At 48.4% G+C, this 16288-nt stretch overlaps 1 protein-coding gene across 1 annotated transcript in view; it reads left to right on the plus strand.

Moving 5' to 3' along the window:
• The window catches only part of RIN2 (Ras and Rab interactor 2), a 105118-nt gene that overhangs the window by 86906 nt on the left and 1924 nt on the right, over positions 1-16288 (plus strand). The window contains 3 exon segments of the mRNA XM_007454525.1: positions 8067-8372; positions 10140-10271; positions 14387-14550. Coding sequence (XP_007454587.1) covers positions 8067-8372; positions 10140-10271; positions 14387-14550 — 602 coding nt within the window.

A 16288-nucleotide genomic window follows, 5' to 3' on the forward strand; every position in this document is an offset into this window, starting at 1 on the left:
TGTCACTGTTCTGAGAGAGAGAGAGAGAGAGAGAGAGAGAGAGAGAGAGAGAGAGAGAGAGAGAGAGAGAAGCACCTCCCTGGCAGGGAACGCCCCCAGGCAAGAGGGGACTCCACATGGGAACTGAGAGCGGGAGCCCAGGCACACTTGAAGGGCCAGGCGGACTGAAAGGGAAGCATCAGAATCTTTGACACTGTTTCCATTACTCTGCGCCACAGAAAGAATGGTTCTGATTGGCTGTCTTGGTGAGGCCAGACCCCACAGAGGAGCCCTCATCCTCCTGGCCTCATCCCAGCCTTGCCTGGTTGGCCCAGCCTCCCAACAGGGACTACATCCTACAGGGCCAGCCCTGCTCCCGCCACAGACACAGCGTCCATGCGGGAGGTTCTCACTTATCATCCAGGCCCAGGGGCTTCTTTGAGAAACCAGAAGTCACAGCCCACCGCCTCTGTTGAGTAGAGAGTATGTATTAAATGCATCCTGTGTTCTGAGTAGAACCAAGTGACAGCCTCCACAATAGTTCAATTAGAACCATCCTTTTATGCAGAGGATCCCTTAACCCCCCTTACTGCCTCGGGAGGCCCCGTTTAGTATCCTCAGGTTTATAGATAAGGAAACAGAGCCTAGTGCCCTCAAGCCAGGATGCATGTAGGGCCAAAGCCAACTCCTGTGGAGGCCTTCCTGCCCCTCCTGTGGCAGCCACCACACCAGAGGGTCCTCCCATCCACGTGACTCCTCAGTGATGGTGTCAGCCTGGATCACCAGCCTAAGGCCGAGCTTGCCAGATCTCTGCCGTTTAAAAACGTCCCCGCTGGGACTTCCCTGGTGGCGCAGTGGTTAAGAATCCGCCTGCCAATACAGGGGGCACGGGTTCGAGCCCTGGTCCGGGGAAGATCCCACATGCTGCGGAGCAACTAAGCCCACAAACCACAGCTCCTGTAGCCCGCGTACCTAGAGCTTGCACACCGCAACGAAGAGTAGCCCCCGCTCGCCGCAACTAGAGAAAGCCTGCAAGCAGCAACGAAGACCCAACGCAGCCAAAATAAATAAATTAATTAAAAAAAAAAAAGAAGTACTCCCCTTTCCATAGTCTGTTCTTCGGAAGGAGGCCCCTAGCACTGTTCACACTCAAGGGACGAGGGTAGAATTAAGTCCCACCTCCCTGAGGCCGGAGGGGCTGCATAAATTATTTAGAATTGTTCTGTAAGGAAGATGGGTCTCTTCTCCACTGCCTTCATTTTTAACAACCTTTTACTAGAAGACACTGAAATAACTCTGGTGAATTTCATCCATAAAACATTGCATGAATGTAGGCTATACGTTTACAGAATGCCCTTCCTAGAAGCCCACCAAAACGAACAAAAATATACGTGAATGATCGACCACCACCCCAGTGCTTGTCATTTTTATTTTGGTCGTCTCTGCTGGGCTGATGGGATCTTCCTTTAAGTGATATAGCATCCTTTATCATTTATTATTTAAGGGCTGAAGGATGCATTGCTGACAATCCTTAAAGCAAACCCAGGTTACAGGACATCCCTGCGGGGGCCTCTGGTGGCTGCCCCACACCCGAGCAAGGGGCTCATCACTAGAGTCACACTTTCTGGATTCTGCAGGGCTAAGGAGAAGAAACATAGTTTTCATGTGGCCACCCCAAGGAAGGATTTTCAGTTCCATTCAGAGGTCACTAGTGGAACAACGCTACATGTGGGCCTTGGGCTCAGGGCTGCAGGCGGCTCACCCCAGGTCTGGTGGCTTCTCCAGGAGGGAGGTCAAGTTTGCTCTGTGCCATGCGTTGCAGACGCAGCAAATAGCTCCGAGGATGCAGCAAGGGGGAGCCGTGTGGGGAGGCAGGCAGGCAGGCAGGCAAGGCTTCCTGGGGATCCCTGTCATCGGGGAACGTGAGGAGCCTGCCGGGCACAGGGAACAGTGTGAGGAAAGGGGCAGAGGGCCGTTGGCTTCAGCGAGAGCGTGGGCTGCTCATTTGTGGGGATGTGGCGGGAAGAAGGGATAGAGGGCAAGTCAGGGCCCATCCCTAGAGCTGCCTGAGCCTTGAAGGTGCTGGAGAGCATTTTAGAGAGATCGCCCCAGGCAGGGTAAGAGTCACACTCTTCAGCAGTCGCTCCAGCCCAGGTACCCGCCAGACACTGGCCCAAAACACCTGAGGATCCGTGTGACAGGCCGGGTGCCAGGGGCCTGGAGTGGGCACACACAGGGCAGGGGCAGCAGCGTGACCCAGGCCATCTGCAGCTAGTTGACCAAAAAGTGTTGGTGATGAATTAAACCCACCCTTCATCCCACACGCTTGCTCATCTGCAGTGGGGCTGGGGGCTGTCTGTTGCCATCGCTCTGAGACACACAGCTGCCCAAGACACTCAGCTCATCTGTGGTTTTGAGCTGTGAGATGGCGTCGGAATGAGGTAGTGACAAAACACTGGGAGTTTCTGGGCAGGAAAGCCGCGAGGGCCAGACTTCAGATCCTCTGTCCTTGTACCTGTGGATGGGAGGGTCTGCGGAAGAGTCGGAAGACAGGAGAGAGAAAGGTGTACACTTGTCCTTTGGTATCTGAGGGGGGTTGGTTCTAGGACCCCCGTGAATACCAAAGCTCGAGGGCGCTCAGGTCCCTTATATGAAATGGTGTAGTATTTGCACAGAACCCACACACATGCTCCCTATACTTTAAATCATCTCCAGATTGCTTATAATACCCAAAACAGTGTAAATGCTATGTAAATAGTTGACCACGTACAGCAAATTCAAGCTCTGTCTTTTGGAACTTTCCGAATTATTTTTTCCAGAATATTTCCATCCACGGTTGGTTGAATCCACTGATGTGGAACCCACAAATACCAGGGGACTGACTGTACAGGAAGCCAGGCGACTTTTCTATTCATCAAACCAAGTAAACCACAGTTAATACAGAAAAAAACCAAACCAAACAGGCCTGAATCAGTAATCTTGGTGTCCTTTATCAAAGACATACACTTCACCGTGGAAAGGAACAAAGGGAACCGGTGATTTTTGCCCACTTACTAGGTGTCACGTGCGTACGAGGTGCTCATTATGTAGGTCTCCCCCAGTCCTCCTGACAGGAAGCTGTGAGTGGTCCCATTTTACAGGTGAAAAAGCTGAGGCCTGAAAAGTTCATCTTCTTCCCTCCAAGCCGCGAAGTAGAAAACCGATCGTTTGGAGTTCACATCTGGCCCAAGGGCCACTGGGACACAAGGTGGTCTGTCTGCTTTTCATAATTAGTTTGTGCAGAGGGTTAGACAGGTGTTCCTGTGGCTGCCTGGGTGTCACATCTCAGCTCGCTGAGAAGGGTGAATACATTTCCCAGATGAAAGGTAGGGGGTGGAGGGGGCAGGGGGTGGTTTAGAGTAAGTGCTCAGGCTGGACTGTGGGTTTTTTTTTTTTGCGGTACGCGGGCCTCTCACTGTTGTGGCCTCTCCCGTTGCGGAGCACAGGCCCCAGACGCGCAGGCTCAGCGGCCATGGCTCACGGGCCCAGCCGCTCCGCGACATGTGGGATCTTCCCGGACCGGAGCACGAACCCGTGTCCCCTGCATCGGCAGGCGGACTCTCAACCACTGTGCCACCAGGGAAGCCCAGGACTGTGGTTTTAAGTCCCAGTTCGGCTGCTGCTGAGCTGTGTGTGCTTGGTCCCATGTCTTAACCTCTCTGTGCCTCCATTTCTTCACCTGCAGTAGGGTTACCAGACACTGTCGTGCCCGCCCCACTGACACTCACTCCCCTGCTGGATTTCCAGCTGCCAGCACCTGCAGCATTTTCCCGACCCTTTCTGGTGCCACCAGAGCCCTAGTCCAGGGCGGATGGAAAGGCTGGGGCAAAGGCTTCCCACCGGGGCACAAACCCGCGTCCCCTGCATCGGCAGGCGGACTCTCAACCACTGCGCCACCAGGGAAGCCCAAACTTCATCTCTGATCTTTTGTCAAGCAGGTTGCGACCCGCTCCTTTTGGACATCGTGTTTTTAGACTCTGGGTTCTGTTAGAGTCCCCGGAGGATGTTGAATATTATTTTGTTTTATTTTGACAATCGGTCAGGTTCAGAGTGCCACTTCTGTCTTGCCTGCCATGGGTGAGGAGTCGATGGCGGTTCAGAAGTTCCAGGCGGTGACGGTGAGAGAGGTGAGGTGAGGTCACATGGCCAGCGTCACTGAGAAAGATGGAGACGGGCGGGCTGCCAGGCCGCTTCCTCGCACCCTTTCTAAGACACGCGCCTTCTCTGGACTTCATCTTCTGGGCTCTCGCGTCCCCTACGGCAGCAGTGGGTGAGCAGAAAGTGTTCAGACGAGCTGCTGAGTGATCCTGCCCTGTGATGGTTCCTTGTCTCAAGTCTGACTTTCTCTGGAATCTGTGCCGCTGATCAGAGTGAAGCAACAGACGTTAGGCTTCTGTCCTCATTCCTAAGAGGGGGGCGATCACTTCACAGCACCAGAGGCCGACACATTTAACTCTTCCTATAAATCACGGTGTTGGGTCACACTAGGGCAGGGATCTCCAAGCCAATGCTCCTTACTCTTCCCTTCTATGGATGAGCTTTGGGGCCAGTTGATAGGATCTCTATAAATATTTTCAGAGAATGTATTTCCAGTTGGTGATTCAGTTAGCAATTGGTTTCTAATATTCAAACTGTTGTAGCTCAAACAGTTCTCCAGTATCTTCTTGTTTCTATGTTTGTAAATAAACACAGGTGACATAACCAGAGTTCTTGGGTTTGAATCATCGCTACCCCTCTTGCTACTTGTGTGGCATCAATCTCCCTGGGGATCAGTTTCCTCATCTATAAAATAAATCATCGTCCTTCCACCATGGGTTTGTTGGAGGATCTGAAAAGTCAGTGCATGTAAAGTGCCTACAACAGCATTATTCTTGGGTTTAAAGCAATCGGAGATGGTAGAAAAAAACAGACAGTGGTAATTTATAAGCCACATTGACCGATGTGTTCTTACCTTTTGTTCTGAGCTAGCCCACATTCTGAAAGATTTTCTGTTCCTTTTGTTTCCTAAAATCATTTTTCCCTCTTGCTACATGAGCAGAACCTTTTTTTCCTATTGGAGAGAACCAGTTGGGTACTGGGTCTCTGTCACTTGGCTTTTTTTTTCTATTCATCACGTTTATTAAGGATTTGTGGGGTAGAGAGGTAGTTAGGAATAAAGTCATGAAAAAGCATGCAAAGAAACCAGTCTTCCTTATTTCTAAATTACGGCCTTTAAAAAACGTACTAAGTTTGTTTTGTTTTTTTCATTTGGGGTTTTAAGGGAATGGGCACATGGCAATGGGTTGTAGGTTTCAACCCTCCTAGCAGATTTCCACAGCCCCATTTGCTCCTAAGAGCGGAATTTATGGCACAAAGGCCAACGTCCCTTCCCTGGGGACGAGGATGAGTTGCTCGGGGGACCCACTCAGCCTGCTGATGACGAGCTTTCTGTTGTCGTCCCCGGAACAGCACACAACATTTTGGAGATGATTTGTGTGCACGCTCTGGCCCAGAGGTGACCAGCCTTGCTCGGAAGTTAAAAGTTGCCCTTGGGGGTTCAAGGTCTCCAGGTGTTTTCTGTTGGTTTGATTTATCCACATGGTTCTCGAGGTTTAACTTACATCCACACAGTGTGCGAATCTCGAGTGCTCAGCTTGACAATTTTCACACCTGTAGCCACCACCCGGATCCAGACGTCAACCGTCCCCATCCCCCCAGAAGTGCCCCCCTCAGCCCTGGTTATCCCTAAGGCCGACTGCCATCCTGACCTGTCATTGGAGATTGGTTTTGCCTGCGCTTGAACTCTATGTATAAATGACACGCTAAAGGAGACACTCTTCTGTGTCTGGCTTCTTTCACACAGACTGTATCTTGCAGACTCAGCCAGTTGTGTCTGGAGCAGCAGTGTGCTCTTTCTCACAGAATGAATCTTCTCACGTCTGAATTCCATTTTCTGAATTCCATGGTGCGAGTATATCCTTGCACCCATGCCACTGGGATGGGCCTTGGGTGGTTTCCAGTTTTGGACTGTTACGAGTAACACTGCTGCCAACACTCATGTGCATCCTGGTTAATGATTGACATGACTTTCAACCCCCTCGGTGACCTCGTTCCTGCAGAGAGGTCACCAGGAATGTAGCTTCAGAACCTTTGGATAGAGGAATAAACTGGTGAAAACTTATGAAACACCATGAACTTTAGAACTAAGAAATCATTGACTTTGAAAAGCAGGATGATTGGTTGTATGGCCTCAAGCAAGCCATTAGGCAACTCCAAGCCTCGGTTTCCTCATCTGTAAAAAGGGCATAATTGTCGTATTATGCAAAAATAATAGAGGTATTGTAAAAATTAGATGAGATAATGATATAAAGTACTTAGATAGAGCCTAACCCAACTGAGCCTAGCCTAACATTAAGCCTAGCACTCAATGTTAATTGCTGTGATTGACTTTTCATCATAGTGACCATTTGGGGTGAAGTCAAAGATGCTGTATGACTTTATATAAGTTTATTAACACAATGTAACCAGTGCAAACCAAGTAATGTGTTATAATGCCAGACGTGAAGTGAAAATGCGGTTCTGTTTTTCTTCTTACTTCATAACCTCTTTTGCTTCAACCTTGATTTCTGCGGGTATGTCTGGTTTACATTTCTCTCTGTCCCTGATCTTCTAATAATAGATGCTAATTTGGATTCAATGTGATCTGAACTATGTCAGGAATTCCAAAGGCCAGAGAGGTAACTCGGCTATTTCCACGGATCTGTGGGCTTCCAAGATGAAATCACATCCAAGTGTCATATATTAGGTGTGGTTGCTACCCGTAGAGCTTTGATGAGAATGTGAAACATTTGAGATGGAAAAGCGGGTATGGGAGAAGCAGAGAGCTTCTCACAGTACAGACCATCTTCAGACCAGACCTCCAGATTCATGGTCCTGGTCATTGTACTGTCAGCCAAGAAAGCTACTCCACTGGGCAAAACCATTCCAAGAAAGAGTGAAAACTAATGCCTCCCACACCTAAAGGTGTTTCCTAACTCTGAACAGAAACACACTTCAAGACTTCAAAAATTTTTATTTTGAAGTCATTTCAGACGTACAGAAAAGTTGCAAAAAGGGTATGAAGAAATCACGTCTGGCCTTCACCCGAATTCCCCAGTGTTAACGCTTTGCCACACTTGCCTCATTCCCTGCCTCTCTCTCTGTTTACACACGCGCGTGCGTATACACACACAAACACGCGCACACCTGCACACATTCTCTTTTATCTAAACCACGAGAGCGGGCTGTAGGCATTGTGTCCCTTGATCCCAAAATACTCAGTGGGTATTTTCTAAAAACAGGGACATCGTGTCACAAAACTGCAGTGAAATTAACTTTCATTAACTTTCACGGAAGATTCATTCTGTGAAAAAGAGCACACTTCTGCTCCAGACACAGCTGGCTGAGTCTCCAAGAGTCAATCTGTGTGAAAGAAGCCAGATTCGCTGTTAACAATATTATCTAATCTGCAGACTTTATTCAAATCTCATCTAATGCCCCACTCATGTCCTTTATATATAACAAATGACATAAAGACTTTTTATGGTCCAGAATCCAATCCGAGATACCAGGTGTATTTAACTGAATTTTTTTTCGTCAGGAAATATTTTGAGGGAGCTGGAACCCTTGCTATTAGCAAATCCTTCTTTTAACGTAACACATTTGCTTAACTGTCCACTGGACCCTCAGTGGAAGGACTGGGTCGAAAGAATGTCTTCTAGAATATTCACCTGTGCTTATGGGTGAGGAGGTGTAAAAGCAGTTAAAGCCAAGTATATTCAATTGTATGAACTGCATGCAAGAGAGACTGTAAGACTATTAGGGAAGATTCATTCTTCCTGGCTCTACTGAAGAGAAAAGGTTGGCGCGTGAGTGACGTGGCTCTAAATTTTGGCTGGTTGGGTGTGTAGTTCGGACGCGTCTGCCCGATAACCAATGCACTAAGTTGCAGTTGTCTGTTCCCAGAAAGCAGACCCTGCACTCCTTCATTCTTCAGTCAATGGTCACAGTAGCTGTGCTTTCTTTGGCAGATGTGGTATTGGAAAAAGCCATGCACAAGTGCATCTTGAAGCCCCTGAAGGGCCACGTCGAGGCCATGCTGAAGCACTTCCATGTGGCCGACGGCTCATGGAAACAACTCAAGGAGAACTTGCAGCTCGTGCGGCAGAGGAATCCACAGGAGCTGGGCGTTTTCGCCCCCACCCCTGACTTTGTGGATGTGGAGAAAATCAAAGTCAAGTTCATGACCATGCAGAAGATGTATTCACCAGAAAAGAAAGTCATGCTTCTGCTGAGGGTCTGCAAGCTCATCTACACCGTCATGGAGAACAACTCAGGTGAGGCCACACCGTCCGGGCTCTTGGCCTCACGACGGGGGCTGGGACATGTCAGGCTTTCTGATTCCCAACTGCTCTTCCTTTCAGTTTCTTGACTTCACCAAGTGGCTCACAAAAAATACAAGTGTTACTCTGGTGTCTGGCAAATTAGTCCACATGCGGCAAACAGCACCAAAAAGTAAGCGGAGGAGGGCAACAAGATTTTTGTACGATGCCAGATTATAAAAGATTTAGTTCAGGGTGGTGGATACAGAGTCAGTCTTGGGAGTCTGGGTTCAGATCCTAGCTCTGCGAATGGGTTCATTAACTGTGGGGCTTTGGCCACCATAATCAACCTTCCAAGCTGCGGTTCTGCACCTGTCGTGGGTATGACCCCATCCTTCCTCCTAAGGTGCAGATTAGATGGGACAACGCATGCATAGCCCCAAGCATGGTGGAAATATTTATGATTATTCCTGTTGTTACTACATTTTGGCCAGTGAGGGTTTGTGTCGGTGATTTACAGCATCTGTCAGAAACTTGGAGCATTCGGCTATAATGTGGTTTCATCATAGCCATTTCGTTGGCTCTCCCTTCTTTGCTCCAAACTGATGCAGTGTAGTAGGAATTCACATAAGTCAGCCCTCGGGTTTCCCCTGCACCGCTTCTTGTAGGTGCAGGAGTGACCCTGATTCATGGGTAGCGATGAGCCCTACAGTGCTACAGGTCTTGGGTGAGCCTTTTTAATTCCGTGGATGATCACAACTTTTCCTCTGAGTGTAATCGCTTGATGCAGAAGCAGCGGAGAGAAAACACAGGCTCTGTTACCCACGGCTGGAGGAGGTTGCCGTGTGCAAGCACTTTGCAGATTGTTAGGCAGAAATGTTAACACGTGCGCTCCAGAGCTGGTGATGCTGACGAACAGCACCTCTGCGGTTTTGAAGCATACTTTACACGCAAGAAGTGTACTTTCTGTAGTCCATGAAATCGTTTATAAAACATCACCCGAATTATATCTGCACAGGGTTCTGCTCTTCTCAGGCACAGTTTCTCAATCCCAGCACTAATGACATTACATCTGGAGAATTCTTCATTGTGAGGCCATCTTGCTTCCTGTAGGAAGTTTATCAGCATCCGGATGCCATGAAAAATGTCTCCAGACAAAGCCAGACTCCCCTGGTTGGAATGGGGGGCGGGCAAAATCACCCCTAGTTGAGAATCTGCATTGTCATAAAAAGTAGCAGTAAAGACTAAACATTTTTCGCCAGATATTAATCGTATATATGTATTCAGTGTACACTGAATGAGTACATTTAGCTCCCATTGAAGACAGAGAAGGGATTCCTTGCTCGAGTTTGGTTCTGTCACTAAGTTTTGATTACTTTGCACAGAAAGCAACGGGAAACAAGACACAAAGGAGTAACATCATTAAGTAGACACTTCCGCAAATGGTTTATCGTGTCACTTGCTAAAAAGTTTAAACTCTTTCAAAGTACTCTGTTCTATTGCGTAGGTTGATGCAAATCATGGAAATGGGGAGAAAATCTTCGCTGTGTTCATTGACTCAGACATTCATTCTGAAATTGTGAGTTAGGGTTGGTCTCTGACATGGGCAGTGGGGAGAGGCCCAGGCCCTGTAGGATTCCAGAAACACCCATCTCTCTTTATGAATAGCTCACTTCCCCAACATGACTCCTCGCTGTCTAATAAAAGCAGCAAGTAGGATATGAAAGGAAGAAATGTTGATAAAAATATCCCCGTCTGTCTCCCCCTTTCTTCCTGCTCCAGGAAGGATGTATGGAGCCGATGACTTTTTACCGGTCCTGACCTATGTCATAGCCCAGTGCGACATGTTGGAACTGGACACAGAGATTGAGTACATGATGGAACTCCTGGACCCATCCCTGTTACACGGAGAAGGTAACAGGCTTTTGAAGAAGTGGGAGGATCTGGGTGCTTTTCTTCGGTTTCATTTTCTTTTTTTTTTTAAATTGAAGTTCACGTGACATAAAATTACCATTTTAAAGCGAACAATTCAGTAGCACTTAATACATTCACAATCTGGGGCAATCCTCCACCTCTTTCCAGCTCCAAAACATTTTCATCCCCCAAAATAAAACCCCAGGCCCATTTGGCACTTATATGGGTGCTTTTTTGACATCTTCAGGGTTAACGGCCATTTTAATTTTGTTCATTTATAAAAATGTGACTTTCTTTTTCAGATTACAAAAGTAATACATGTTCATCGCAGAAAATTTGGAAAAGTCAGAAAAACACACAAAAATGCAACCCTGCCATAGTTACACTTCACTGAGATTGGTTAAGTGCAATCAAAAATACCTTTCAGTAGAATAAATGCAATTTTTTAGAAGAAATGGTTTCTTTGATTCCAAGGGGAAGCTATAAACTTTCGTTGGAGAATAATTCCACTGCCGGCACAACCGCCCGCTGTCAGCGAATAGGACAAAGCCCTGTCTTTTGTTTTCATCTTTATTTTTTAAATTTGGTTTTCAAGACGAAAAGAGAATTAATTTCCTTTTCTATTTAAAAAAATAGAATCTGCTCGTCATTAACATAAAACTACAGAGGAGTAAAATCTGGGCGGTTTGCTTTCGACTTACTTTGTCCGTTCAGTCTCCTTCTTTTTTTTTTTTTATAGTGCTGCAATGAACATTGTGGTATATGACTCTTTTTTTTTTTTTACATCTTTATTGGAGTATAATTGCTTTACAATGGTGGGTTAGTTTCTCCTTTATAACAAAGTGAATCAGTTATTCATATACATATGTTCCCATATCTCTTCCCTCTTGCGTCTCCCTCCCTCCCACCCTCCCTATCCCACCCCTCTAGGTGGTCACAAAGCACCGAGCTGATCTCCCTGTGCTAGGCGGCTGCTTCCCACTAGCTATCTATTTTACGTTTGGTAGTGTATATATGTCCATGCCACTCTCGCTTTGTCCCAGCTTACCCTTCCCCCTCCCCATATCCTCAAGTCCATGCTCTAGTAGGTCTGTGTCTTTATTCCAGTCTCCTTGTATCCACATGTCTTCGCAGGAATTCCTCTCCTTACACATTTATCACAGAAATAATTGGGGTGTTTGTCACTGTGATGCACAGGCTTGGAATAACTAGGACTCTTGTGTGAGCTTGTCTTCTCAAAGGGGAGCAGATCGGAGCCTATTCATCCTTGTGCATTCTGACAGTCCATTTCCATGTGTCCCTGTTGGAGCCCAGATAGACCCTGAGTGATGAATTGTTGCATAACATGTTTTCTTTCCAGTGAGCTTTAGTCTGGGCTTGAGTAAAAAGGTCCATCCACGTGCTCATGGGATTCCCCAGGGAATGCATCATCCCAGGATTTTCCCTGGAGGAAACTGCAGTGCCGTGTCACCTCCGAGTGTGTACATTCGTTCACTAAGTCCCCAGTGCCTGGCTTTCGTTCAGAGTGTCTGACCTCCAGGGAGCCCTGAGGGTCCCCCTTCCGTCCCTGTAGGGACAACGCTGACTCTGGACCAGTGATGAATATCTTCATCCTGTGAATGAGCCTCTCCATCCCTTTACCTCTCCCCCATTTATCTCCCCTCATTAATATTCACGACGCTGAGGTCAGACCCTCTGGCCAGACCCTGCCAGGAGCATTCCTCCCCTGCTCTGCCCTGGGATTTCCAGGAGGGGAGAAGCATGTGGCTCTGTCCAGGGACCAAGAGGAAACATACATCTGTCTCTGTCCCATGCTTTCCTTTCTTCCACTGCATTATTATTATAATTTTATATGCATCTGGGATTTTTTTGAGCTTCAGTCATGTTTAATTCTAGTAAAAAGTGTGCTGAACTCTTGGGGCTTTGGGGGAAGGGCATGCCAGTTTCTCTCAGAAAATTACCATTCTGCTGCTGACAGAATGTGCTTAGGACAAACATACACTTACATCATGTTGCCTGAGGGTCGAGACAGCCACTTCCTGCCACCTTTCCCATCGTTTCCCCGGAGTGAGGCACTGCCCTGGCCACTATGTCGGTGACAGATGGGGCGGGTGGCAGTCCTCAACTCCAGGAATCACAGAGAGAGACAAGGACCCAGCTAGCAAAACTACAGCGCAGCCAGCAAGCTCGGGTTTTCACTAGAGCCTGCCTCCGCTCAGCCGTGTCCTGGTTTCTCGGACTGCTTCCTGGGAGAGCAGGGCGGCCCCGCCGGGCGGCTGTGGTTGCAGACCAGGCCCACCTCTCAGGCCGGAGCTCTGCAGTCTGGGAGGAAGAGGCAGCCAAGCAGAGATGCATTGCCGGTCCAGCCCTGCATCCTGCCCTACTGCCCAAAGCCCTCTTTGGTTTGCGGGATGGCAGCCCACATCTGTTTTCTGCTGTTTAAGCAGGTAGTTTCATTTGCGGAAAAAGCGTCATAGAATCCCTTTTACGTGCACAGCCCTGCTGGCAGGGTTAGAGTTTTGCAGAAATTTAAACCTCCCTCTAATTGCATCCACATGTTTCAAAGTGTGGTCAGTTTTGTGCTTCCAGCATTTGGAGTTTTCTCCATAGCGGCCTGAACTTTGAGCCATGGAGTCTAAAATTTGGCGTTCAGAGGAAACAGTCCCCTCCCAAACTCAACTCTCATTGTTCCTCCAAGTCCGAGTTCCAATCCTAACACCTCCACAAGCCTCTCTTAAGTATTAAGTCCATATTGGTTTCTCCTGAAATCCTCTGTGTGGCATTTAAATTCCATACTACTGATTTTCCCACTCAATCATGTGATTTGTTCATGGGGAAAGTATTTAGTAAAAATCAACCACTCAAAGCGCTGTACTCCAAATCTCTGCCAGCGACCTGAAAGCCACAAAAGTGTGTTTCTTTCTCAGTATGAGTCACAGGGGGGCGTTCAGCTCGTTTCCTAGATGGTGGACCAGTTGCCATCTTGAATGTTGTCACCTGTTGACCAGAGAGAAAGTTCTCCAGGATCCTGTGTTAGCAGCTAAATACTTTGGCCATGAAAGAGATACTGGCAGACAAAACTTATTAAACCACAACTAACTTCCGGTCCCTGCATGAATAAACCGCCAATGTCTGTTTTCTTTAATACATTTATAGAGCAGGGACTCTGATTCTAATTTTTACAAACCCACCCCTACTCTGTATCTGGCTCACGGTGGAGATTCGATAGGTATTTGGATAAAGAAATGTCTCTCAATGGATGATGTGCTGTGCCCAATTAGGGAATTTGTAATAAATGTTTGGGGTGCCCCCTAGTGTTTCTCTAGCACACAGCTTACCAGTTTCAGGAAGGCACCTAATTATAGTTTAAGACCAAACTGTGAACACATTTATGTCTCTCAGAGTGTTGTAAATCTTTTTAACACTCCCCCAAACATAAGACATCGTTCCCAAATGCACCAGCAAAGGGGCATCACTTGCTTTTCCTTGTAAATTACTCTTTCATAAATGTCTTGTTATGAGAGTCCCCAGGGAAGGGTAAGAAAGGGAATCAGGAGGGAGAAGTTATTTTGAAGAATCCATATTATCGTGAGCACACATGTATACTGTGTATTCCTTTCAAAGTGTATAGTTTACTCAAAATTTAGAAAAGAGTAATTCCTAAAGGAAAAGCCCCAAAGCAGGTGTTGCCAGAAATAGGTGGATTCCTGTTCCTGTACTAAAGGGTTCTGGCCTCAGAAAGGTGGACCCTGCCATCCTCACACGCCTCCCCACCTGCATCAGGCCCCAGCACCCTGACCTTTTCTGGCAAAGCATTTTCACAATTGTGCTTAGATAACAGAGATTCTGTGTGTCTCGCCCGTTGGAATGGAAGTTCCATCAGGGAAAGCAGGGCGTGGTCCGCTGTGGGCTGTGGCCCAGGCCTGGGTCAGCCGTACATCCACGGAGACGGATGCAGGAATGGATGGGTTAGGATGTGCTCTCATGTGGTCCCTCAAGGAAATGCATGCGGAAGAGAAGGAGAAAATGCCGAACCGGACCTCCAACTCTGTGGGCCCCCAACTGTTGTCCAACTGGTAAACCCCTGGAGAACTCATTCTTTCCACCCTTTCCAGGGGGCTACTACCTGACCAGCGCCTACGGAGCACTTTCCCTGATAAAGAATTTCCAGGAAGAGCAGGCAGCGAGACTGCTGAGCTCTGAGGCCAGGGACACCCTGAGGCAGTGGCACAAGCGGAGGACCGCGAACCGGACCATCCCCTCAGTGGACGACTTTCAGGTATGTGGCCGGCAGTGGGGACAGACTCCTGCTGCTTCCTTTGTCCTTGGGAAGCAGCGCTGGCTCATGGCGCGCGCAGCTCAGGGCACCCGAGGGCCTCCCTTCGTCGGACCATCTGGTGGAATAGGGATATTTTAAACCACCCTCTGACCTTGTTGATTCACTTCTCTGTTTTCCTTAAATTAAAAGAATATATATATGTGTGTGTGTGGATCTGGCCCAAGTTTTGCTGCCCTTAAGAAATCAGAGTCAAATTAGGGCAGGATTTCCTCCAGAACGTCCAGCGTGGATACTGACCACCTGAGCGCGCAGGAAGCCAGAAGAAAGGATGCTCTCAGCACAGGTGGCAGATGGGAGACTGGGAGGTGGAAGCCGCCTTGTGAGGCCCTGCCCTTGACCTGGTCTCTCTGAGAAAAGGGACACCTCTCCTCTTTCATCTCGCCACCCCCCAAAACAGAAGACCCCAGCATCTCATCAGCAGCGTCAGCTCTGGCAGCTGGTCAGGGCCAGAGTTGAAGAGTGAGCATCTGGGCCAGGTCCTGCCTGGATCCTCTTCCAGAATTTTCTGTGCCCCTGAGCTGGTCACTGGGAAGGGGGGGTTCCCACAGAGCTCGCTTCCTAGAGAGGAGAGGCAGGTTGAGGCTCTAGAAATCTTGACCCAACACAGGAACTCTTGATTTGCTCACAGTCTATGAAATGATGAGTAAGTCTGCAAATGTCTTCAGATAATATTTCAAAAGTTTCAAATAGAATTGTAAACCCCGACCGTGCTTTGTGTCCACGTGCCACGTGGTGAATTTCCAAGCAGGACAGATTTGCTCCATGTCCAGTTTCCCCTTCCTTGCCCTTTTTGCCTTTTTAATGCTCTGAAAACACTCAAAAGGTACATTTGGTTTAAAGCCACCCATCGTGGAAAGGCAAGGTCAGCAAGGTTTTCTCCAAGGTAGGAAGGAGTGTTCCCAGAAATTCCTTCCCAGGCGCATAAATTTAAGGGGCGAGAAGGCATCCTGTGCGCCCCCCACCCCTTGGGTTGTTGAAGAACCGTCCTCGTGTTGAGCGATTTAGCATCCGCAGGCCCTTGGAATGTGGCGACTGTTGGCCATCTGGGGAGGGGGTTCCTAAGGCCACACAGCCTCTGGGGAGAAGAACGGAAGAAGGGAAAGAAAAAGGGATAAAAACACATCCTTCCACCTCCCCACCTGCCATTAGCCCCTCCCCCCGGTCCCCTCTCTCCATCTGGAGCTTCTAACCTAGACCCCCCAGAGTCCATGCCTTGTGCACACCCCTCCCCACTGGCCTCACTCACCTCAGAGACGCACATCTTCTAAGAACAGACCCAAGATGGGAATTGTCAGCACTCAGCTTGGCTGTAGAAGCCAGAGCCAGGAAGCAAAGGTGCACTTGGAACTCCTAAGTCAGGGTCACAGACACACACATCTGCCCACCCTGGAGAGGCAGCACACCTCACCTCAGTGGTCGAGACACCAGAACACTGGCGCTGCCACTCACTCACTATGTGGCCTTGGGCAAGTTCCTTAACCTCTCTGTGCCTCGGTTTCTTCACTGGTCAAACAGGGATAGTGTAGGCCTCCTTCACGAGATTTTTTTTAGGAGTCAGTAAGTAAATGCATACCATGTGCAAGCCATGTGCTGAGGGGGCGGTATGGGAGAGGAGGCGTGGGTGAAACCGGGCACGTGTATACCCGAAGGTGCCCTGAAATGTTCCAGTTCAAGAGCG

The sequence above is a fragment of the Lipotes vexillifer genome, unplaced genomic scaffold (genome assembly GCF_000442215.2).
Source record: "Lipotes vexillifer unplaced genomic scaffold, Lipotes_vexillifer_v1.1 scaffold365, whole genome shotgun sequence".
Lineage (NCBI taxonomy): Eukaryota > Metazoa > Chordata > Mammalia > Artiodactyla > Lipotidae > Lipotes > Lipotes vexillifer.